The sequence below is a fragment of the Misgurnus anguillicaudatus genome, chromosome 12, assembly GCF_027580225.2.
Source record: "Misgurnus anguillicaudatus chromosome 12, ASM2758022v2, whole genome shotgun sequence".
Taxonomy (NCBI): domain Eukaryota; kingdom Metazoa; phylum Chordata; class Actinopteri; order Cypriniformes; family Cobitidae; genus Misgurnus; species Misgurnus anguillicaudatus.
In genome coordinates this window covers 31,560,804-31,586,405 of record NC_073348.2, presented here as the reverse complement: position 1 = coordinate 31,586,405, position 25,602 = coordinate 31,560,804, and the positions used below count along the sequence as shown (strand labels likewise).

Here is a 25,602-nt window from a genome sequence, read left to right as displayed (position 1 = left end):
ATATTCTGTACATTTCCTACTGTAAATATATAAAAATGTATGAATCATTAGTAATATGTGTTGCTAAGGACTTTATTTGTGCCATTTTCTCAATATTTCGATTCAAATAGTTGTATCTCGGCCAGATATTGACCTATCCTAACAATAAAAAGCTTATTTAGGGATAGTTCAACCAAAAATGAAAATAATATCATTAATGACTCACACTCATGTCGTTCCAAACTCGTAAGACCTCCGTTCATCTTCGGGAACACAGTTTAAGATGTTTTATATTTAGTCCGAGAGCTTGTTGACCCTTCATTGAAAATCTACGTACGGTATACTATCCATGTCCAGAAAGGACAAAAATTATGACTTTACGACGAGTTCGGGTGTACAAAAAAAACAGCTGGAGCGCACCAGATAACACGTCAGCCGCGTCACGTGACTTTAGTCTCACGCATGCGCTTCACAACAGACAATGCTAAATAAAGTCGTATTTTTTGGTATTTTTGGACCAAAATTTATTTTCGATGCTTCAACACATTCTAACTGACCCACTGATGTCACATGGACTACTTTGATGATGTTTTTCTTACCTTACTGGACATGGACAGTATACCGTACGTAGATTTTCAATAAAGGGTCAACAAGCTCTCGGACTAAATCTAAAACATCTTCTGTGTTCCGAAGATGAACGGAGGTCTCACGAGTCTGGAACGACATGAGGGTGAGTCATTAATGACATTATTTTCATGTTTGGGTGAACTATCCCTTTAAACTTTCAGATGATGTATACATCTCAATTTAAAAAAAAAAATGACCCTTACGACTGGTTTTGTGGTCCAGGCTCACAAATATTGTACTTACAGTATACATTTGGGATGACATGACAGTAAGTAAATTTGCTAACGTCCGATCGGCTCATGCGTCCAGAAGGTGGGGCTCTTTGAGAGAGGGCTCGTGTGAAGGTGTTGGACATGTTGTGAAATATATTTCAAAATGTGTGATGGATGTTTGTGTGTTTATGTGTACAGCACAAGTCTCTGGAGCAGATATCTTGTAGCAGTCTTGAGGCAGAGCTGGGGGTGAAGGAAAGGGAGGTGGAGCGTTTGGCCGAAGACGTTCAGAGGCTGCAGACCAGTCTCGCTCAGCTCAGCGAGACCTCGGCCAATCAGATCAGCAAGCTCGAGCAGCAGCTGTGCTCCAAAGAAGCCCTGCTAAAGGTCAGTGAGACCGGTGACACGTATGAATTACTGTATATTAATAAATGTTGAAGCTTCCCAGGTAGGGACTACATTTGAACCTTAATTTGTTAGTTGTTTGTATGTTACTTAAAGTGTGGATTTTATATAGAATGAAGCAGTTGGTAATTCGTAATAGTATATTAATAATGATAGAATATATATATATATATATATATACATAGATACAGGTCATTGAAAGTGCTTGAATCTATTTTATGCAAGAAGTTTTCTGAAAAAAAATCCATATTATTCCCTGTGTAGTGTAGGATAATATCATAAAAAACACACGTGCTAAACTGTACGCTTTAAATGCTTATATCTTCTGTATGCAAATGTTGATTCATACCAAATTTTTTGCATAATTGTGTTTGACACATGAAAACGTCTCGGGTTACCTATGTAACTGTTGTTCCCTGAGAAAGGAACGAGACGCTGCGTCTCCCTTGCCATACTTTCTGCGTCCCTGTAACGCCATCTTTGGCAATATTTCAGATAGCTATATACTTCCTGGCTCCCGCGTCACCCTGTCTTTGTCGTTAAGCCTCACCATTGTTTGAATTTGATATACACATTCAGAAGCACTTACCCCTGGAGGCGTCCCCAAAGTGTCACCACAGTGACGCAGCCCGAGTTCCCTCGAACGGGAACTGTAACAATGCATATTAAAAGGTAACACAATGTAACCTTGCTCTGACTTGAAATGTGTCCCCACATTTACTCCTTGAATTTGAGGGTATTGAACCTGGAAAGTCATTGAAAGGTCCTTGAATGTGAAGGTAACTAAGATGTGGGAACCCTGTATAAAGCAAAACTGCCATCTGAAGCTACATAAACACTAGGCTCCAGACACAGACTGTTTTAACTCGTCCTTTCATGTTGCATAAAGCGAACGGTCGTGCTCGTGGCAACAGCAATATCACTTCCCCTCAGCTGCAGGAGGACAGGACTTTAAATGTTACATGTGACCTGAATGGTGACTGTTTAGAGATTGAGTGACAGCCGGTTGGATGACGGGAGACTGAGCTGAATTTCATGAAGTGTGACCGCTCTGATCTGCCTTTGTGAGCTTTTAGTGCAGCACAGTGAGATTCATTTATGAACGGTCAAATCAAAGGATGCACACTTTTTGACATATATAAGCATAGACAACTGCTGGTCAAATTTTTTTGGCTGATTCTGATATCTAAAGAACAGTCGATCAATGCACAATATTGCACAATTTCTGCATTTTTTGTATTGTTAAGTATTGTTTTTTCCCCCCATAGCAACTGGAAGAAAAGCTTCAAGACCAGGCAGACTATGAGGAGATCAAACGAGAGCTCTGGTAAGAGACCGAAGAGCTAATTCTGTCTTCTCATTTAAATTTACAGGAACACTTTAACATCATTAGCATTATTTTAACGCAGTCAAGTGCGTAATACCACGAATCGACTCTTACGCGCTTAAAATAAGCATTGGTTTAGTTGACATCATTTTGGACCTCATACAGTATCAACCCCCTCAGACCATTTTTAACCTTTATCTACTGCTTTTATGAAGTCCTGCACACATAATGCCAGGTCTTACTGAATTTGGTTTGCTGGAGGGCTTGAACTATGAGTTCTCACTACCTGGTGGTCTTGAACTTTACGGTTAGACTTACAGAATATGATCTGATATAGTTCAGCCGGCAAAGATTTGAGCCACTGAGTTTGCCAGGCTCCTCGGCACGGGTCTGTCGGGAGACCAAAAGCATATGTGGACTTTTTAATATTTTAAGAAGAGAAATTTTACTCTGGATTTATTAATCAAAACGAAGATTACTGCAAAGAACCTTAGGTATGCAAGGAGTATTGGATCTTATATTTAAGAAAAGCGGATTAGGGGCGGTTGTTGTCGGAGTGGCCTGTTTCATCTCCAGCCACGACTGTAATGAGAAGTTTAGCATAGTTTGCATGATCGGCGATAACCCAATTGACTGATGCGTGCGTTTTTGGCTCAACCGTTCCTTTTTTTGCTACTTTAGGAGATGCCTGGCTGTCATTGCATAACTCTGCCGTAATATTCCCAATTGGAAGCTAAAATCCAAAAAGCACTTTATGGAATGTATACAGTATTGATAGTTTGATCTCGGGGTACATTCCACTGTAATATAATGAATGTTTTTATCGTTTTGAGTTTAATCCACAGATAATCAGAGGCGGGTAGAGCGCAAATAGGCACACAGGTTAATTTGGGTAACGTAATTGTAGGCATCACAGGAATTGGAGTGATCCATTATTGAAGCAAGATGTGTTCGGTTCTTAACCTGCAATAGAAACTGTTTCAGATTTTCAGATGCGTTATGTTTTGCATGTTGGCTTTGTTAAGCTGAAATACTTTTTAATCTCACCAGCAACCTCAAATCAATGGAGCACAATTCATCAGAACATCCTTCAGCACAGGTGAGAGAATAAACTTCAACTGATTTGTGATTTGAATTGTTGATTGTTTTGTAAATGATAAAGTAGCATTTAGGGGTGGGTGATAGGACCAAAATATTATATCATGATATATATATATATATATAGCCGCGGAGAAGTTAAGAGACCACTTTAAGATTATTTCCAATTTTTCTAAATGTACTATTTCATGTACTAAATGTACTATTTATAGTGATTGTGTTTATAGATGAGGTTTTTTCTCACTTATGTTTGTTTAACATGAATTGTTTAACGTTGTTTAACATGACAAACAGGAGCAATATGTAACTTCCCCATTAAGACGAAGTCCAGATTTCCAAGATGGGCATTTTGACGCATATGTGTATTTAAGGCCAATAAAGGTGCAAAAATGCTCATGCAAATGCTCATCCTCTAAGCTAAATGAGCAGAGGATGCTCGGCTTATGCAGATCTCTCTTACACAGAAACAATGCGCGCATATCTTTTGTATTTGTTTTCAACTAGGGCTGGGTATCGATTCAGATGTTCCAGATCGATTCGATTTCGATTCTCAAGCTATCAAGTCGATTTGATTTCAATTGCCGATTCCGGTTCTCAGGTCGGTTTTTATATTCGATTCTTGATTCAACTCAATGAATATAGATTTAATACAAATACTATATTAATAAAAAAGAACAGTGAACAGCAGTTTACAAGTGGGTAATTAATAAAAAGAAATTAAAAGCCACAACACTATCGCCGTCATTTTGCTTGAGAAATCTAAAATGCTTCCATAATGCTGACTTTTTAACGTTGATGACGCACCTGAAACCGCCATTTTAAACACTGAATAAATGAATGACAGGCTCGCTCCTTGGTAACATCGCGCAAGGCAAAAAAGAGTAATAGTAATTAGATTAACTTTAATCTTACATTTAATGTTTGCGGAAATAAATATGAAAGAAATAAATCGATTCTGCTCTTTGAGAAACTCGACTACATTTTAAAAAAACGATTACTCGATTGGCCCTAATTTCAACAGCTAAAATCACATTTTAAATAGTTTTCTTGACATGCCCGCAGCAATGTGATGTGAGTGTGTAACCTCGATAGAGACGATAGTACAAAATCTTTACGGTTGACACGTTTCTACTGGTTTAATCACCCACTCTCGTTTTTATATTTGTTCATATTTACAGACATGCATGAATTTGCTTTTACATTTGCATTCATGCATTTGGCAGATGTTTTTATCCAAAACAACTAATGCCGAGTTCAGACTGCACAATTTTAGCCCTGACAGGTTTTGAGAAATTGCAGACAAATGCCCGAAACAGGCAAATCGATGCTTGCGAATTATCAAAGATGTGATCTAAGAGAATCGCAGACGAGTCTCCGACAACCGTGAGATATCTGGCATGCTAGAAATCTAGACCTGTCGGCAATTCAAAATCATGCCGCGTGAAATGTGTTTTGACTGAAAAGAACTACAGCCAATGAGAGAGCAACATACAGGGCAGATGGAAGTTCGGGGAGGAGTATCCCTAATCATTTCCTCCTTCATAATCTTTTAATTTTTTTTCTTCTTTCTGCTGCAAATGAGCGCACATGCAATTTGTATGGTAAGCTTCTTGCGGGCTACCATTTTTAATAATAATCCCAGTCTCACGTAAGAACTCAGATCTTGCATGCGTGACCTCGCGTTGTTTCCTTGTCACCTCTCGCGTGCGTTTTGGTTGTGAGATGACCGGGACAAAGTTGTCGCCGATTCTTCTTATCGTAAAGTCATGCACTGTGAAACCCTGTCGCCAATCCATCATGCAGTCTAAAAAAAACAGCGACGACTGAACGCTACCCCAGATCTGTGACCCGACTAGTTCGAAAAACATGCAGTCTGAACTGGGCATAACAGTGCATTCAGTCTGTACATTTATTTGTGTTCCCTGGGGACCTTTTGAATTTATAAATTTTAGGCGGAAATGTGCATTCATGCATTTTTTATTAAATCCATAAATTAAAAAAACGTATTGTTTTTTTCTCTCTCACGCTCTCAGGACAAGCCGTTGGAGATGTTGCTGACGGGGAAGGACCACAGTCAGCTGTCAGACAGTGCTGTGAAGCGATTGGTCAACAGTGACTTCAGCGGTGAGTACCCAGCATCCTGTGTCATTTGCTTGGAACTAGCCATACTTCATCTTACACAAACTAACCGTGCTTCTGTATCGATTCTTTTCCCCGACACCTACATTAATCTACTGTAACATGCGCTAGTACACGCAACCTGACCTAATAAAACTTTCAACTCTGTACAATTGTATTTCGCCACAAGAAAAATATCGCAACAGATAATCTTGATAGTGATGAGTTGGGTTTGACGCATCCTCGTTGTTAGGGTCAGTTCATCCTTTACTAGCGGCAGCAACGTGTATGGTTTTGGCTTGTAGGAGATCAGGTCACCTGGGGCTTGCATAAATCCAGAACAGCTAGCGGAGACCAATGTGATAATTAGGCCTTATTTTGCTTTTCCTGCCCTTTCCGCCACGCTTTGTGCATATGTGGTTGCAAATGTCATTACAGAGCACCTCTAGACACCCTTACAGAGATCATACATTTACTTAGCATTTCAAATGAGATTTTATGACACCGATAGATGAGCAAGTCTGTATTTGTGTCTGATGGCCAACAGAATTGAATTGCACTGGATATTGATTTTGCCACCGTTGATAAGTGGCTGTATTGTTATGAAAGTGCACACAGCAGAAGTGTTTTGTCATTGCAAAAAGGATAACCGTACTGGCACCCACGAGTCTTTGCAGTGAAGCGTCCCCACAGCGTGAACAGGTAGCCCACGCAGTTGCCTGTGCTCATATCTCTGGACATGCCTGCTAGTCTAGAGACCTCAGAGAAGATCAGCATTAAATGTCAGCCTTCGGCAAACACACACACACATTGGTTTTCATGAAGCATGCATAAAAGTGTTCACTGCTCTTTTTCAAAATGTAACATTTTTGCACGTCTTCTATTGAAAATACATTAGACACTTGCGGTTGCCGCGTACCATGTGAATCACCCATAAGACGTTGGCTTTTTTACTGTTGTATGCACTTAAGTTAGCTTTAATATGTGTTTAATCCGTTTCGTAGGAGCGCTGGGTCGCAAAAGTAAAGAAACTACAGTGGAAAACCATCAGCGTCTTCCTGCCACTCCGGTCCCCACCACGCTTCAGGGGTCTCCCCCTCCGCCCTCCCCTCAGCTGTTGATGAGGACGGGCACCGCTACCTCTGAATCTGCTGCCAGTGCCAACGGTACACACCCCTTCTCCCCTACGGGCATCGGGCCAGACTTCTTCACCCCTGGAATAGCAAGCGTGGGCGCCACGTTCCCCCCGCTGGCCGGCAAAATGGCACTCAACTCTCTTCTTCAGAGGCAGCTCATGCAAACCATCTACACCAAAGCCCTCCAAGACCCCTCTCCGAGCTCCGTGCTGTTCGGACCGCCCCATTACGCTACGACCAACTCTCTCTCCAGCCCCCTGCCCCCTCAGTCGGCGGGCAGCCCGGAAGTGAACGGAATGGCGCCGTCCCCCAGCCAATCGGAGGGCGCGGGCAGCACGTCGGAAGGGGAGGAAATGGACACGGCTGAGATAGCACGACAGGTCAAGGAGCAGCTGATCAAACACAACATCGGCCAGCGCGTGTTCGGTCATTACGTGCTGGGTCTCTCCCAAGGTTCGGTCAGCGAGATCCTAGCCCGACCCAAACCCTGGAGCAAGCTGACTATTCGCGGCAAAGAGCCCTTTCACAAGATGAAGCACTTCCTGTCGGATGAGCAGAACATCCTGGCGCTTAGGAGCATCCAGGGCAGGCAGAGAGGTCAGTAACAGAGCTTAAGGAAAATAATTAACCCTGTTATTGGAGCCATAATCGTAGAGGATCTCCCAATGCACATTTATTTGAGCACTGCATCAAAGTCCCCTTATAAGTAACTTAAGCATGGCCACACTAATGCTTTCTCGCATTTGAGATACAAGAATATTGTAGTTTTTAATCAGTTGCTTAAAGGGACATTCCACTTTTTTAAAATATGCTCATTTTCCAGCTCCCCTAGAGTTAAACATTCGATTCTCACCGCCCTGGAATCCACCCAGCTGATCTCCGGGTCTGGCGCTTGCACTTTTAGCATAGCTTAGCATAATCCATTGAATCTGATTAGACCATTAGCATCACGCTAAAAATAACCAAATAGATTCAATATTTTTCCTATTTAAAACTTGACTATTCCGCAGTCACATCGTGCACTAAGACCAACAGAAAATTAAAAGTTGCGATTTTCTAAGCAGATTTGTCTAGGAACTATACTCTTAACTTTTTAGCATAATAATCAAGGACTTTGCTGATGTAACATGGCTGCAGCAGGCGTAGTGATATTGCGCACTGCCCGAAAATAGTCCCAACCATTGAAAGTAACCAAGGGGACTATTTTCGGCTGCTGCAAAACTCTTTGGTTGTTTTTTGGCGCGATGCTGATGGTCTGGTCGGATTCAGTGGATTGTGCTAGGCTATGCTAAAAGTGCTAGCGCCAGACCTGGAGATCGGCTGAATGGATTTCGAGATGGTAAGAATCAAATGTTTAACTGTAGGGAAGCTGGAAAATAAGCATATTATCAAAAAAAGTGGAATGTCCCTTTAAAATAGTTTATCATTTGTGACCCTGTAATTGAAAGGATGAGATTAGGAGCATCAAAGCTTGATTTCAGTCATTGAATTCAATATTTGAAATGACATCACTGATAAAGATATCGAAGTTATATTTTCACAGAATGTTCGTTACATTACATTAACGTAGGATGATTTTATGTAAAAACTGTAAATTGCAAAAAACAGTGGGTCACATTCATATAATTAATAATAAAATTTTGTTACATACAATTGGCAACTGTATATCCTTCTGATAGCTTTAATTTAATTAAAATGTATTTCTATTGCACTTTTCACAATTTTGCGTTCACCTAAACAGCGCACGTAATGGTCACTGTCCATAGAAAATCATTGAAAAATGGCCACTGCCATAAACGCGTTTGGTGTGATCGGCCCCTTATCCTTTATATATTTTTTGTGTATGTTTAAGGTATTTACAGTATGAGAGACACTGATAGAAATCGTATTATTAGTACTCTGTTGGAACAGGCGGCGTGTCGCTCTGATGAGAGCTCAAATTTTGCGGTCTGCTCTTTCATACACCGCGGCCTACGGACTTCGAGGAAGTTCAGCAGGGGTTCACGCACATTATGTTTTTCCTCGAGTCTCTGCTTCACAGCTAGAGCGAACAAATCACGACCGAGCCCGGCATGAGCGCGAGCGCTCGCGTACGAGGGCAGTTGGCTGCAAATCCTAAATGCCTCGTTCAGCCGAGTTTACGTTTGTTCAGTCTAGCTGTGAGGCAGTAGTTTCGAATCGGCCTGAAAAAAGGCTGACTGTGCTAGCCGTGCGTCTGCACACCGGTTTGGAAGATCTTCAAGGGAGTCTGGTCTGGCTGGCTGCCTCCATAGCGTCGGCTTGTGGTCTCCCATGGGAGTATGAACTTTGTAAGAGCCTTAAAACCCATTCATTCACATCAAAGTCCCGGGCTAAAGGAGCACATTAACATCGAAATAATCACTTCAGTGAGTTCTGCGGGCCGCAGGTGGCTTTCTTTTTAGGGTCAGGCTAGGTCGATATGGGTTTAGTTTTAGCAAACGGTATTCAAAAGCATTACAGTGTTTTCAACACTGATTGTGATGTGAGATGATTGGACAAATGACAGCAGACGTTTAGGGCTTGGTCTTACTTTTTATTTCTATCTTCCGCCACTTGTTTTCCAACAGAGAACCCAGGCCAGAACCTGAGCCGAGTGTTTCAGGACGTTCCGAAGCGAAGAACCGGCTCGGAAGGCTCCACGCGGCCAGGTCTGTCTCTCGCCCTTCCCTCTCGTCTTACGAGTGTCAGATCCGCTGTGTCTGTGTGTTTTTGTTGTGCTGGTCTGTTTCTTCTCGATCTCTGGCCTGGAATCTGTTGCAAAACAAGTGACTTGAATTTAAAGGAACAGTTCACCAATAATTATCTTTCTAAGCTTTTCCATACGATAAAAGTCAATATTTCTTTGTATCTTTACAAAGTATGTATTCATTTTTGGATGAACTGTACCTTTAAAACAGTCTTATTCCAAAGACAGCTGTTTACAATAAATGCTATATCTGTGCTACATCTCAACTTTTGGCTTCATGCATCGGTGGAAAACTTTTTTGAATGTTATCAAGCCTAAATCAGTGTTCACTGTGTAACTTTCCATCACGGAGGTCCTTGAAAACTCTGTCCTGTTATTTTGTGGTCCGAATGTGTTTGTATATGTGTGTGTGTGTGTGTGTGTGTGTGTGGCACAATCCTTTAGGCTGATCCACAGTGCCACCACAGTAACACTGGTGGTTAAATCTCCCTTAGGGTAGCGCTGTGGGTGGCTGGCCACTCGGTGTGTGTGAGGGAGAGAGAGAGAGAGGGCGAGAGAGCATTACTTCCACCTCGCACACACGTCCAGCTGCTCTCCTCACACACCAGTGACTCTGACCTTGCCCTTCTGCCCATTGCTTGGATGGAGGGCACTTTTTCCTTCCTCTCTTGCTGTCTGTATTTATTATTATTGAGCCGACCCATCTAATGATACTTCCAAATGAGCCCGGTTGTTTCTCGTGGACTGTGTCCAAATCTTGCGGATCCTTTGTTGTGTTGACTTTAGAGGACAGGAAAAGGTTTCGGGAAGTTTGACTGTAGCCAGGGGTAGTGCAGGTGCCGATATGTGCGGTGGTATAGTTTGATTTTGGCTTTATAATTCTGTATCATTAAACGTAGTTTGCATTTTGATCAAATAACAGTGATTCATTGTTGGCTTGCATTTGATCTCTTGCTTCACCATGCAGAATCATTAACAAAAATAGCAGTATTGTTTTAGTATACTGTCTTTGATCTGTTTTGTACTACAAATCTCTCTTTTCTTTACAGGTAACATCACCACGCGGATCCGCACACCTGAGACCGGCTCGGACGAAGCTATAAAGTCCATCTTGGAGCAGGCCAAAAGAGAGTTACAGGTGCAGAAAGCAGGTGAGTCGCGTTCCTCCCCAGGAAATCACGGAGGGCCAAAGCCCTTCGCGTATGTTTGTCACTTCCCCTATTTCTATTTCCTGTAGAATAAGTTTCACTATTGTCAACTGAACTCCTGTTTCACACATCTAGCATCTGCGACAGCAAGCCGTTAAGCTTTCACACACACAGCGATTCTGCTGGGTAACAGAGCTTTAAATAGAGATGTCTGTATTCGAACACTGAAAAAATGATTTGTTGTAGTTAGCGGGCCATTGACAGCTGTTATAAACTTGATGATCATGAAATCTAATTTACATAAGGGGAGGGGCACATGTACATAGAAATGATCATTAATTAAATGTGCCTAAATGGACAAAAGTATCTGGGTGATTCTCATGAATTCCAGATTTAGGTGTCCAGCATTAAAAAAATGTAAAAGCCCTCGAAGCCAATTTTCTTTGCACATATAAGATTAAGGTCTGAACTTGCTATAACCATTATTTTTAGAGGATTTAAAACATATTTTTTATAGAACTATTTACATTTTTTTATTATCATTATCAAAAATTATCATTACCGCAACATGATATTACATTAAATATATGCATTTCCATACTCATGTTTCGGTAATGAGAACTAAAAAGTTGTCTAGGTATTTTGACAAACAAAATTTAACTTTTATCTGGAGAAAAAAAAATAAGAACTGCTTACCTGGTAGCCATCCTGAGTGTCACAGTCAATTATGCCCCTTCCAACAAATTTTTTTCTGTGGAAAATGTTAGTTCATTGAGGGCTTAAACAATGATTTAAAATTGTTGCGGAGGATGAGAAAATTGATTTTGGATACATTTATATTCCTTATATTGTCTCTACATTTACCAATGATCACCAAATACTGCATGTTTCTTTACTGTAAATGTTTATAGTATAACATGCACTGAAGCTTTTAATTTTTTAGATTTTTTAATTATAAATATTTCCATGTCACAGAACCCAAATCCAGTCATGGACACGTTGCGGTAATGAACATTTTCCTTTTAAATGTGGAAAAAACAACAAAATTGGTTTGTATGTCATTTGAAATCATGTAAAAAATAGTACATGAAGAGATGTTTGTAACGGTATGCTTCTTATTTTGATAGCATTTACTTTTTTATCAAAATGTTTCATGACACCTCATAAGTCTAATTTCGCGAGAATCGCCCAGCTATGAACTAGATAAATTGTCTGGATGTTATATAAAAAAGTACTGCTTTTGTGTAACTCGATCGAATAAGACAAACAGTAGATAAGTAAATTTTCACAAATGATTATGTGTGCAATGAAAAGGCCGTTACCAGTTTATATGGGAACCAAAATGAAAAGGACGCAGATGCAAGATGTGTGAAATAAGCCGTACAGTCTTGCAGATCAAGCTGATGCATTAAATTACAAAGTTAATATTTTGGAAGCCATTGCATTTTTTTTTAGGAAATCTTGGTTGTAAATCTAATAAAATCTGTGATATTTTTCAATAGAGTGCCGGGAATGACATGTTTTTGTAAGCCGACCCGGAAGTTAGCAGGACGCTGATTCCCTCACATTTATTTTTCCCATAGACTTTTGGATATCGAAAAAATAAGCTATGTGTTTAACAAAAGTTTATGAAACTTACATGTTTTTTCCAGCTAGTCTTCACAGATGAACACAACTTTAATGAATTTTAAAGTTAAAATTTGTCTTTATATATTTCTAGTAAACGCATTTACACTTCAAAATGCATACAATCTTTATCTTATCAGTCTTTATTTATTTTTTAAACAGAGCTTATTTTTTACACTAATCCAAAAGTCTATGTGAAAAATTATTGGGCTTTCGAGAACCAGTGAGAACCAGTGTCCCGCTAACTTCCTGCGGCACTCTATAACAATGCAACTTTTGCCCAACCACTATCACAAACATATTGCTATACCAGTCAATAACATACTTAGAAGTGTTTCCCCCTTTACCTTTTCCTGTCCAAGCTTGTGTAACAGAATTAATCTAACTGTCTCTTCCCCACCTGCCACTGCAGACGGCGTGGGGGAGAGGCAACGGCGATCAGGTTACCACAGAGGGTCGGGAAGCTATTTCCAAATATATGCACACAGTCTAAGACTTGGTGAGGTTTTGTGCCGTCTGTTAAAAGTTTTCCCCCAGATTGTTCTCTCTACGCCAAGAGCACTGTTTCCAATGAACTCCTCACTGTCATAAATCAGTCTGAGACGCAGGGATTTATGGCTGATGTATGTTTAATATATACATCAATGAGAAAACCTGTGTAGGTGCACTTGTTGAGATATCCTTTACAATTTGAATATAAATAAAACGGACGTTTTTGTCTGCACGTTGTGTTTTGATTGACTTGAGGTGTATTTACTGTTAACACATCAAAAACACAAAATTATAATTCATCCCAAATTATTATAGGGGCAGGGATATTCACTGATACCCGTTAAAGAATTACTTAACACCCCAAATAAAAAACTGATTATTTACTCACCCACACTCAAAAATTTTGTGACCCTGTCTGTGAAATCGAAGCTAAAGTCTTATAATCGAATGTTTGCATTTAAATAATTGAATTCAATATTTGGCATGATCTTACTCACTCAATATTAAAGATATCAAGGTAATATTATCTGATGATTTTATGTACAAAACAATAAATATCAAAAAATGACTTTAGCTTGGTTTTCACAGGCAACGTTCATTATTTTGTAAACAAACCAACTGTTTGTGATCGCTCACATTGTCCTCTGTTCCTGCAGTTGACAGTTCTCAGCCTCCGTCCTCCTCCAGCAATTCGGACGACAACATTCGTTCCATCCTAGAACAGGCTCGGAGAGAGATGGAGGCCCAGCAGGTGGCTCTGGAGCCGGTTCTCAAGGCCAGCTCCATGGCTCCGACAGATCTCTCGCTCCTGGGCTCCAAGCTCCTGGGGTCCCCGCTCTCTTCCCTACCTTACACCTCAATGGCTCAGTCTTTAAAAAAGCCCTCCAGTTCCCCTCTCCTGGACTTTCACACCGGGGTCAAAAAGGAGATGGGTGAGGTGGCCGTGTCAGAGGGGCTGGATGGATTTCCCAAACTTGGACGTCTGTCCGAGAGTGGAAGCGGTGTGGGTGGAGGTTCTTGGCGGGAACATTGGTGGAGTTCTGGTCTGTCGGAGCGCCGTGGAAGCGGGCAACCGTCTGTTAGCGAAGACGGCCACAATCAAGAGGATAGCAAGGAGGTACAGTGCATTATTAAGATATTTTTTATGTGGTGTTGTACCTTGCCTGACATGAAGCTCAATGGTAGTGCATTGCTTTAGCTGCTCAAAAGGCAGGGTTCCCACGGTTCCTTAAAATCCTTGAAAGTTTGTGAATCGGGGGGGGGGGGGGATTTAAGGCCCTGGGAAGTTTTTGAAAATATACATACATAGATACAGGTCATTGAAAGTGCTTGAATCTATTTTATCCAAGTTTTCTGGGAAAAAATCCATATTATTCCCTGTATTGTGTTGTATAATATCATAACAATTCTAGACTTTTTAAGCACACGTGCTAAACTGTTCGCTTTAAATGCTTATATCTTCTGTATGCAAATGTTTAAATGATTCATACCAAAATGCTTTTTTGCATAGTTGTGTTTGACAAATGAAAACGTCTCGGGTAACGTATGCAACTGTTGTTCCCTGAGAAGGGAACGAGACGCTGCTTCTTCCTTGCCATACTTCCTGCGTTCCTGTAATGCCGTCTCTGGCAATATTTCAGATAGCGATATACTTCCTGGCTCCCATGTCACCCTGTCTTTGTCGTTAAGCCTCACCATTAGTTACATTTGATATACACATTCAGACACACTTACCCCTGGAGGCGTCCCTAAAGTGTCACCGCAGTGACGCAGCGCGAGTTCCCTCGAAAGGGAACTGTAACAATGTATCTTAAAAGGTAACACAATGTAACCCTGCTCTCACTTGAAATGTGTCCCCATATTAAGTCCTTGAATTTGAGGGTATTGGACATGAAAAGTCCTTGAAAGGTCCTTGAATTTAAAGTTAACTAAGGTGTGGGAACCCTGAAAAGGTCATAGGTTCGATCACCAGGGAACATACATACCACTAAAATGTTTAGATTGTGATGCATAAATGTAAATGCAAGGTTATAGTTTTAAACCAACAAGTCATCACTATCTTATATGACTTTACTGTGATCCCCTTAAGAGTTAAAGTAATGTGTCGGAGCCGATGGTGTAGTGGGCAGCGCTCCGACATGTGGTGCTTTCGCATTTTCGGAGACCCAAGTTCGATTCCCGACTCGTGGTCATTTGCTGATCCCATACCCCTCTCTCCTCCCTGTACTTTCCTTTCCTGTCCTCTCCTTACTCACTGTAAAATAAAGGCAAAAATAGCCAAAAAATATTACTTAAAAAAAAAAGAGTTAAAGTAATGTAACCTTACCTTAAGTAATAAACTTTTTAGAGTTTAACTTCTTACATACAGATACTTATTACTTACCATCTGTCTCCCCCAACCCTGTTACTCTTAACCCCACCAGAAGCTTCCTCGGCTGGGCAGCACTGCACCCGTGGCTCCGGCCTCATCTCTGGATTACTGGAAGGACTGGCCCAGCGCGGAGTCTCCATACTCCCAGAGCTCTGAGCTCAGTCTGCAGATGCCCAGCGGCAGCGAGACCCCTCAGAGCAGCCCACTGCCCTCCTCTTCGCCCCTGCTGAACCTCCCCAAAGTCGCCAAACCCGTGGTGCCCCCTCTCACGCCCGAACAATACGAGTACTACATGTACCAGGAAGTAGACACTGTGGATCTCACACAGCAGGTCAAAGACAAGCTGGCCAAGAACGGCATCTGCCAGCGGATCTTCGGAGAGAAGGTCAGTGATTTTCAGATTAGATCCGCTTGCATCGATTACTCATCCATCATTCCCTCAGGAATGATTTGCATTCGGTCGAGGCTTTCGATTGCTTGCGCTTTTTAGATTGCATGCAAATGTGCGAGTCTGTAATATCAGCTGCATCTTTCTCCTTGTTGCATCATAAAATATCTTCATATTTGTTTCAAAGCTGTTTTTCTCTGAATCTGATGTACCGTATCCCCATATGTGTGGATGTGTGTGTGTATGCGGGTTGCAGGTGTTGGGTCTCTCTCAGGGGAGTGTGAGCGACATGCTCTCTCGGCCAAAGCACTGGAGCAAACTCACGCAGAAAGGAAGAGAGCCCTTTATACGCATGCAGTTATGGCTGAATGGAGAGTTGGGCCAATCTCTGATGCCTATGCCCGGACAGACACAAGGTAACACCCGGGTGCTCTTTACAGTTATATTTACCATTACATTTTTTTTCATTTATTTATTTATTTTTAATTATTCAACAGTTAAGTTGTTAAATAGATGAAATTAAGTAGGTTTAATATGGTTAAATTTAATGGATTTATTCAATGGGACAATTACTGTAAATGCTAAATTCTAATAATGGACCCAATGTAATAATTACACAAGGCTCATAATCAGTTTTCTCACCTTTCAAAGTGACTGTATGTGTTAACACTTCAAAAAACGAAATGAAAGAAGCCTGTGTGAACGTAGCCATACATCGAGCAATAGTGTGATTTCATATCGTAGTACAAAGCACGCTAGGACACGTAAATATGAAACACATAGTGGCTCAAGACGGATATGAAAGAAAGTTCTGCTGTGGCTTTGGTTTCTTGGTTTTACTCCTCACATCCTGAGTCGATGTCAAAGCCACCATTCATTTAAGCGCTCTTATTGTTAGGCAAGCATGAGATTTTGAAAATGCACTCCAGTCACCTCTGTTACTCCCGGCCAATTTTAGTTTAAAATCATTTTGAAATAATATAACGCTGAAAGTAACACAGGAAGGAGGGCGGGTGGTACACAGCCCATTTGCACGAAACTTGCTAGACGTCTTATAGTTTCATCTGTCAATATGAAATTAAAATTAAATTGACTTTTTTCATTTTGAATAACCAGTTTCACTCTGATATGTGTCACTTGTGATGAGGTGTAATGTAGTTTCATGATGATAATATCTGCATGATTAATATACGGCTTTTCCAGAAAATGCTAACAGTAACATTCCCCTAAAAGTTTGACTGATGCTGGTTTAAGCCTGGCTTAAATAAACAACTAACGGTGAACCAAATCTCTGTTATTCTTCTGTAGTTCAGCCAGGTTTGACTCGGCCTTACAGTGGGAGAATTTAAATTACTCATGACTAAATGCATGCTGAATAATACTTTGTGTAGACACACTTTTAGCATGTAGTCATTAAGTTAGAAAGCTATAGTTAAGTAAGTCTTAGATGTTTATCGGAGTGCTAGAAAATTTTTAGTGGTGTTTACCAAGACAAGCATCGGAATTACTTTTATCTTAGTGTTATGGATTAAAACAAATGCCTTAGTTCACTTAAAAATGAAACTTCTGTCATCATTTATTCAGCCTTTTGTTGTTCTAAACCCGTATAAATTGTGTTTAACACAAAGATGATTTTTTTTAAAGAATAATGATCAGGGTTCCCACGGGTCCTTGAAATTCTTGAAAGTTTGTGAATCTGGGGGGAAATTCAAGGCCCTGGGACGATTTTGAAAATATACATACATAGATACAGGTCATTAAAAGTGCTTGAATCTATTTTATGCAAGAAGTTTTCAGGGGGAAAAAAATCAATATTATTCCCTGTGTAGTGTAGGAGAATATCATAAAATTTCATCACACGTGCTAAACTGTTCACTTTAAATGCTTATATCTTCTGTATGCGAATGTTGATTCATACCAAAATGTTTTTTACATAGTTGTGTTTGACACATGAAAACATCTTAGGTTACGTATGTAACTGTTGTTTCTTGAGAAGGGAACGAGACGCTGCGTCTCCCTTGCCATACTTCCTGCGTCCCTGTAATGCCGTCTTTGGCAATATTTCAGATAGTGATATACTTCCTGGCTCCTGCGTCACCCTGTCTTTGTCGTTAAGCCTCACCATTGGTTGAATTTGATATACACATTCAGACGCACTTATCCCTGGAAGTGTCCCCAAAGTGTCACCGCAGTGACGCAGCGCGAGTTCCCTCATAACGTGTCCCCATATTTAGTCCTTGAATTTGAGGGTATTGGACATGGAAAGGTCCTTGAAAGGTCCTTGAATTTTGAGTTAACTAAGGTGTGGAAAACCCTGAATGGTAACCACACAGTTGACGGTACCCACTGACTTCCATAGTAGGAAAAACAAATACTTTGGAAGTCAATGGATACCATCAGCCCCCATCATTTATTAAAATATCTTCTTTTGTGTTTAACAGAGTAAAGAAACTTATACAGGTTTAGAAAAACATGAGTGAGTAGATGATGACAGAATTTTCATTTTTGGGTAAACTATCCCTTTAAAATATATGTGTAATTGCCCGTTTACATCAAGAACCCCAAAAGATACATAACGTCTGTGTGCTGCAATTATAGATCTTAAAATGTAAATGGATTTTGATTGCATGTCAATGTTTTATTATTCACTTTATCCACTTATAAATCAAAACGATATTGTTCATCTGTATCTTTATTGTTATAATTGCAGTGTGGAGGCCACTATTCTCTATAATTTTTCAATCTTTATAGTTATCGTCCTTTGTGTGAACAGGTCTTCAAACATCTATAAAACCTTGTGGGGCTCGGAAAGACCCAAAGCTTAAAGGGGACATATCATGAAAATCTGACTTTTTCCATGTTTAAGTGCTTTAATTGGGTTCCCAGTGCTTCTATCAACCTAGAAAATGTATAAAAGATGAACCCAGTAACTTAGTTTTGGTAAACCATTCTCTGCAAGCATGTGAAAAAATAGCTCATTGAAATTTGGCTCCCCCTGTGATGTCAGAAGAGGATAATGCCTCCCCTTGATCTGCACTGTCCAGCCACGACGCTGTCATTTGGTGCAGAGATCAGCTCATTTGCATTTTAAAGGACACCCAAAGAGGCACATTTTTGCTCACACCTACAAAGTGTCAATTTTAACATGATATAATAAATTATCTATATGATATTTTCAGCTAAAACTTCACATACGTACTCTGGAGAAACCAAAGATTTATTTATAAAAATGTCCCCTTTAAAAAAAAATAGTCAAGCTGCGACTTTATTCCAGAAAATGTACACCCCTAGTTTGCATTATTTTACAATTCAGGTCCTTTTTAAACCCCGTTACGCTGTTTATTAGCCATCATCAATTTATATACTCGCATTGACCTGGATTTGAAGAAAAGCTGTCGGGAGGGAGGTGTGCGCTTGGGTTAAATTGGTACGGAGTGAATGGAGGAGGGGCCGTCTCATAGGGGCCATTCAGAGAAAGGCCCCCTGGGCTCTCTCAAGGGCCTCCTTGAGCTGTTGTAATCAATTAGCCCATCAGTGCGGGGATATATGATAATTACCCGCCTCTCCTCCTCTGTGACTGGCTGCGCGCCGCACCATCATGCTCCAGTGCCTGATTAATATGCAAATAATCAGCCGATGGAATGATAAATGGGAGTCAAGCTGTGCGTGTGAGTGCGGGGCCGATTATGATGAATAGCACTTGCTCGCTGTCCTACTTAAAAAAGCCTTTCTCTGTCATTTTTACCGCAAATTAAGTCGAGTAATATATACGTTATTATGATGAGTTCAGCTGGAGAAGCAAAAGGTGGGTAAAGAAATGAAACAGAAAATTATCGAGTTCGGAAACGAGACTGTTAGCTTGAATGTGAATGTAAATGTCAGACTGCGTTCTTGTTTGATTCAAGCGAGGGTGAATTTAAAAGGACGTTATGATTGTGCGCTGGTTGTTTTAGATGTTATAAGGTATTTTACATTTTTATTTTCATTTCATTTGTATATTTCATTCAATTTCAACTTAGCTTTTGTTCGCCTCATAGTTAGTTCTACAATTCTGCATTTAATTTATTTTTTACTATTTTATTTAATTTCTGTATTATTAAATTATCTGTATTTTTACTACACTGTAAAATTCATTGTTGCACTTGTTAGATCAGGTCTCCACACCAGACAAAATATTTACGATCCACCCTCGGACGCCAGATCATGTCAGAAAATATCAATTTAATCATTTAACAGGCTTCTGTCAGTTAAGAGGTTGATCGATCATAGCTAGAGAACACAAGCAGGACCGCTCATGAGACTTCACAAATATAAGACTGAACAACCATGAAATTGATAAGACATATAAAATATAGAAATATAATGAATAAACAATAAAATATAGAAATATAATGATGAATGAATAAATGAATAAACAATAATATAATGATAATAATGAAATGGATAATAATAAACATATATTGAATAATCAAATAAACAATTATATGGATAACTAATGATTATAAAATGATTATGATGATGATTATGTAAATAAATGGTTGGGAATAAACTAAAAAAACACAATAATAAAAACGTTCTGCATGTGAGGATCTAAGGTAGGATCCATCACTTGAATTTACAAATATCTCCTTACTTAACTAGTGAAGAGTTGCTATAAATGACGAAAAAGTTGAAATAACTTAAATTCTTTATTTTTATCATTTATAGCAACTACTAACTAGTCAAGAAAGTTGATTAAACTTAATATATATTTATATTTTTATATATTCTAAATTATATATAAATAAAAAAAGATATTTAAAAAAAACATTTCTTAAATGTGTATATATGTATGTGTGTGTTTAAATATACATAATATTTACACACATCACAAACTCATATATTATGCTTTTATTTTGTACTAGATTAATCTATGCCCAGCCCTACTTGTTACACAAATATCGCATACAAAAAGTTAAAAAACTAAAAACAACTTTGTGTGTGATGTGTGGTTAGTATTCAGTCAGAAAACAGGAAAAAAAACTATTTTTATTCCAGTTAAAGGAGTAGTTCAACCAAATATTTTCATACACAACTATTACAAGCGAATGTAAATGTCAAGGTAAAGTATTTGTTTGGGTTCTGAACTAAAGAAACCAAGTCACATATGTCTGGGATGGCATGAGAGTGTAAATAATGAGGGATTTTTCTTTTTTGAGTGAACTACTCCTTTAATGCCATCTATATAACGTAAGGAAATATAATATATAACATAATGTTATACTTTAGCACACACATTCATTCAGTACTCATTAAGTACAATGGCAATGTGGATGTTTGGGCTGAAAGTGTGTTTAAATGAACTGGCCAGGCTTGACCGATTTGCTAGATAATCTGAACAGCAGGCTCAATAATGGGCCGAGCTTTAGAGGTCTGTAATGGGTTCCTTTCTTCCAGCTGCCCTATTCTGCGCCTCACGGCTTTCAGCACGCAGCACTTAGCACTGAGCTAATGCACCTCAGCGGAAAAAACCTGCAAACGTTGCGACGGGAGAAACATCCTGGTTTAAAAAAACTGTTTTCGATGCTAAAGACTGATTTAGGTTAAACTATGTATAATATACACCTCAAAATGATGATTTATAGAGAGAGGAGGGTCTGCTATTGCTTTAAATAGAAAAATTGAGACCAAAGCTAAGCCATGCGGAAAATAGCGGTATTGAATGAAAATAATTTGTCTTTTGATGGGACATTCTTTTTTTGTAATAATCGAATGTATTTGTCGTATTTTTTATACGCTAAATAGTTTCAAACTCTCATGAGATCAGTCTAAACTATCCCCTTAAATAATGCGTAGTTGCAACGTTGATCCACGTAGTGTCCTTCCCTAAAATGTCTGTTGTCCTCTGGCAAGTGTCCTGTATATTACCTGACCCTCATTAGGACGGCACACTCAACCGGGCTAAAACAAGCTCTCCTCCAGGGTGTGTGTGTCTGTGTACGCATAGGTGTGTGTACATCTTTGGAGCATTGTGTGTGTGTGTGAGATGAAGAGCAATCTATGACCCCTCATCAGTCTCTGCAGATCCTTTCTGAATGTCAGCCCGTCCTTGCTATCGTCCAATCGGAATCCTGTTAAGATTAAAGTGCGCCAGTCTGGTGAGAATGCCTCGTTCGAATGGTTTTAGGCCTCGGATGTACGACCTGTTGTGTGCATATGAGACGCAATCCCATCATGCATCACAATTAGGGCCGGACAGATGTGAGCTTTGATATTTGTGCCGCTTATTCCCGCTCGTTGTGTGTGTGTGCGCGGCCACACGCGTAGCTGCATTAACCAGCTGTGCGTCCAGATGTGGCCACCCCTCCTCTTTTCTCTCTCGCACACGCTTGCTAGTTACTCGCTGCATATCACAGGAACATCCTGTCATACCCGCTTGTGTCCCCAAAACACCTCCTACCTCCCTTCCCGTACACACATGCACACATACACACCACGCCGCCAGTCAAACTGTCACCAGGCTGTGCGTGGTTTTGCTGCAGATCTGATATGACGGGCTTCTCCCCGCCTCGAGCGCCCTGCTCTCTGCTCGATGTGTCCCCCAGCTCGGCAGGCAGCTAATCCGAACTGACGCTCCCTTTCGATGCTCTCTTCACCACCAGCACTACACTGCACTGCCATGGCAGATAAAAAAGAGGAGATGAAATGAAAGGAAAGAGTATTAGAGGAGAAAAGATGGAGGGTTGGGTGTATACATGTGTGTATTCAAATGTGGGGCTGCCAAGATGTCCCCGTAGACAAAAAGGGATATTTAAAGGATATATTCTCATGTTGTGTTACTACAAATGCCCCAATGAAGTTGAATACTTAAAATCTGTGTGCTTCACATGAAAATTAAACTCCCAGACTTCATTCACTAATACTTGTAGCTTTGTGTCCGCTTACAAGGCACGTCATGACTATTGGTGTTTGGTTTCATTGACGTCAAACGGCCATCTTGATATGCAAATGATATTTGAGGGCTATGTCAAAGGATTCTCAGTGCCTCACACAGGGCTATTATATAGCTTATAAACTCTAGCACATGAAAGATTGATAAGGACTGTGTATGAATATAAAAAGACACATAAGTGAGAAATGTCTTTTTAAGGCAGAAATAATAAACATTTGTGGAACTCCAAAGTGAAGGACACACATTTGTCTCTCATCCTCAGCAATTTGCTTGTCCATTTTGCTCGAAGGAAAGCCGTGACTTGGCTTGACAAGATGCATCTGTCACAGTCCATCACTTCCTGTTACTAAGCAGGAAGACCTTGGTTGGGTTATACTGTTTCAATGACTCCCTGCTCCATATTTGGCTAGGCCTTCATTTTAGGCCTTCTGCTGATAAGTAATGCACATCCAACGATCAAGGTTACGTTTTACGTCGGTTAAATATCTTAATTCTGTTCCTCGTGTTTCCATAGAGATTACTCCGAAGACCTCGGCCAGCTGCAGTCCTGCCCCAGAATCCCCTCTTAGTTCGGCCGAGGAGTCGGTTAAAAGTCAGCAGGAAGAACAGATGTGCCGGTCGTCCATACAGGAGCCCAGCGAAACGTCCGAGTCTCAGCCTGGCACACCTTTACCGTTGCCTGTGCCGGGACACTCGGGTCTCAGCATACAGGAAATGGTGGCGATGTCGCCCGAATTGGACACTTACGTCATCACCAAGAAGGTTAAAGAAGTTCTCACAGATAACAACCTCGGTAAGTGTGTTACATATGGGTGTTTAAACGAGACTAAAAACTGAAAACATAACTTTTAATTACATTTTAATTGTATGTTTTTTTTCAAAAACATATTATTTGTTTTATTTGTACATCAGTGGCATGTTGAAAGCCTAAAAACGCAAACTTTAGAAAATTGGTTTCTAAGTAAATTTTGTTGAAAACGACACTTATCGTCTCAATGTATACTAAAAATGCTAATTCGTAAAAACAGTGACGTCATGCGCGCGCAACTTAATGTATGTTCAGAACTAGCTGTGCCTCCATGTGAATGGGGAACGTTTTAACAATGTGGTCGTCTGTACGTGAACAAAAAAAACGTTTCCATTTTTATTACGATGTTGTCGTGTAAATGTACCCTTATTAATCTGTACTAGAATTAATTTAACATTCGTATTGCAACAGAGGACTCTGGCGCTGTCTACAAATAGCTACTCAGCATTTTACATAATTAAGTTAAAGTCAAGCTATCAATTTGAAAAAATGTGTCTTATCAAATTACAAAATGTAATTGGTGTGTCAGGAAAGTATTTACCTTAAAGCATTAGAATAAAACGCAAATATAAATACATATAATGAAACTTAAAGACAAATTTATTTAACATATTCGAAAATTATTAGAGGTGCAATTAATCGAAAAACAATTGGGATTAAAATTACGGGTGCAACGATTACTTGAAAGCTGTTAATCTTAAGGAGGTCGCACACCGTGCGAGAAGCGCCGCATCGCATCACGCCATGTATCTAAAAAATCGAACATATTATTTTCTATGAATGTACACACATCGGCGACTCTCCGTAGCGAAATTGTGACAAATCGTTAACAAGTAACATAGGCTGAGAATGTGCACGTGCGATACCTGCGAGTTTTCCTACACAGGACACAACGCAGTGTTTCTCGTCCGGTATGCAACATCCTTAAAATCCATACAATTTTAATTTATAATTGCAAATACAATATTAAGGGGAATAACTGATTATCGAATTATAATTTTGATCAAAATTGATGTAGCATTTTTATGATATTGCACGACTGTTTGTTCAAATAAAATCTAGTTTATTTTTAACACTATGCTATTTTGTAAATACGAAAGCTATAATTTTGATAAAAATTGATGTAGCATTTATATTATATTGCACGACTGTTTGTTCATATAAAATCTAGTTTATTTTTAACACTATGCTATTTTGTAAATACGAAAGCTATAATTTTGATCAAAATTGATGTAGCATTTTTATGATATTGCACGAATGTTTGTTCAAATAAAATCTAGTTTATTTTTAAAATAAACTATGCTTTTTTGTAACTACGAAAGGTACTGTCACACTGACAAATATAGTTTTTATCATTTCTACTTTTAGTTCCTTAACGCAGTTTATATCGCACCTCTATAGGGCGTCATTTGTCCTTATTATTTTTCAAATTTAAATATAGAAGTTTCAAAATGCAATAATCACATCCATTAATACTGTTTTATTTCATACCTAATGTATGCCATTTGGGTGTGTTACAATTCCTGTAATAGTATCTTTGCACACTAAAGGAGAGGTGGAGGACATGTTGCACTTAATGGCCGTCCACACTGACTGTCTCGATGTCCCTGCCGTAATTAATGAGAGGTCGATTGGGAATGTCACACTGGACACTGCCGCTTTCTCCTTCACCGTTTGTTTCAACTCACGCTGACCATTGTCCTAATGTGCTCTTGCACTATGTTAGTGCTCAACTAGCCTTGGATGTCTTTGTGAACTTTTGTTGAGTCAGTTCCCACTTTCTGCTTTAATGCCATTGTGAACATGCACAGTATAAGAGAATATGGATATATTGCACAGACGATAGACTCTTTCATCTCGCAGATACTCATTTTTCAATCCGATTTGGGCATCAAAGATTTGTTGTTACGCTCTTTAGTGGAATTGACCTGTATAGAGTTCAAAACGTAAAGACAGCTGTGTTTATTCCAGTCTTTAGGAGAAGGAGATATAATCTTCTGGGATCTCAGGCGTTTGTTTTACTCTGGGGAACATTTCCTTTTTGAACATCGAAGGATCCCGTATACTGTCAAGAGAATTTAGGTTCCTTTTATTTACGGTGAAAAAAATCATTGAAAGCTTAAGCAGAAGTTAAAAGCCGTTCGAATGCCTTGAAGGGTAAAAGCAAAATCAGCAGACTGACTTTGATCAAACTTTGATGGCAACAAAAACAGATTATTCAATGCGTTT

At 39.7% G+C, this 25,602-nt stretch overlaps 1 protein-coding gene across 9 annotated transcripts in view; it reads left to right on the top strand.

Moving 5' to 3' along the window:
* The window catches only part of cux1a (cut-like homeobox 1a), a 130,600-nt gene that overhangs the window by 95,902 nt on the left and 9,096 nt on the right, over nt 1-25,602 (top strand). For 4 of the 9 annotated variants that reach the window (XM_073874380.1, XM_073874375.1, XM_055208185.2 and 1 more), the window contains 12 exons: nt 1,017-1,205; nt 2,492-2,550; nt 3,601-3,649; nt 5,682-5,772; nt 6,771-7,499; nt 9,491-9,571; nt 10,659-10,760; nt 12,796-12,882; nt 13,532-13,992; nt 15,299-15,631; nt 15,891-16,050; nt 23,080-23,358. In XM_073874380.1, coding sequence (XP_073730481.1) covers nt 1,017-1,205; nt 2,492-2,550; nt 3,601-3,649; nt 5,682-5,772; nt 6,771-7,499; nt 9,491-9,571; nt 10,659-10,760; nt 12,796-12,882; nt 13,532-13,992; nt 15,299-15,631; nt 15,891-16,050; nt 23,080-23,358 — 2,620 coding nt within the window. The remainder of the gene's footprint in view (nt 1-1,016; nt 1,206-2,491; nt 2,551-3,600; nt 3,650-5,681; nt 5,773-6,770; nt 7,500-9,490; nt 9,572-10,658; nt 10,761-12,795; nt 12,883-13,531; nt 13,993-15,298; nt 15,632-15,890; nt 16,051-23,079; nt 23,359-25,602) is intronic. The other 5 variants (XM_073874376.1, XM_073874382.1, XM_073874377.1 and 2 more) reach the window with 3 other exon arrangements.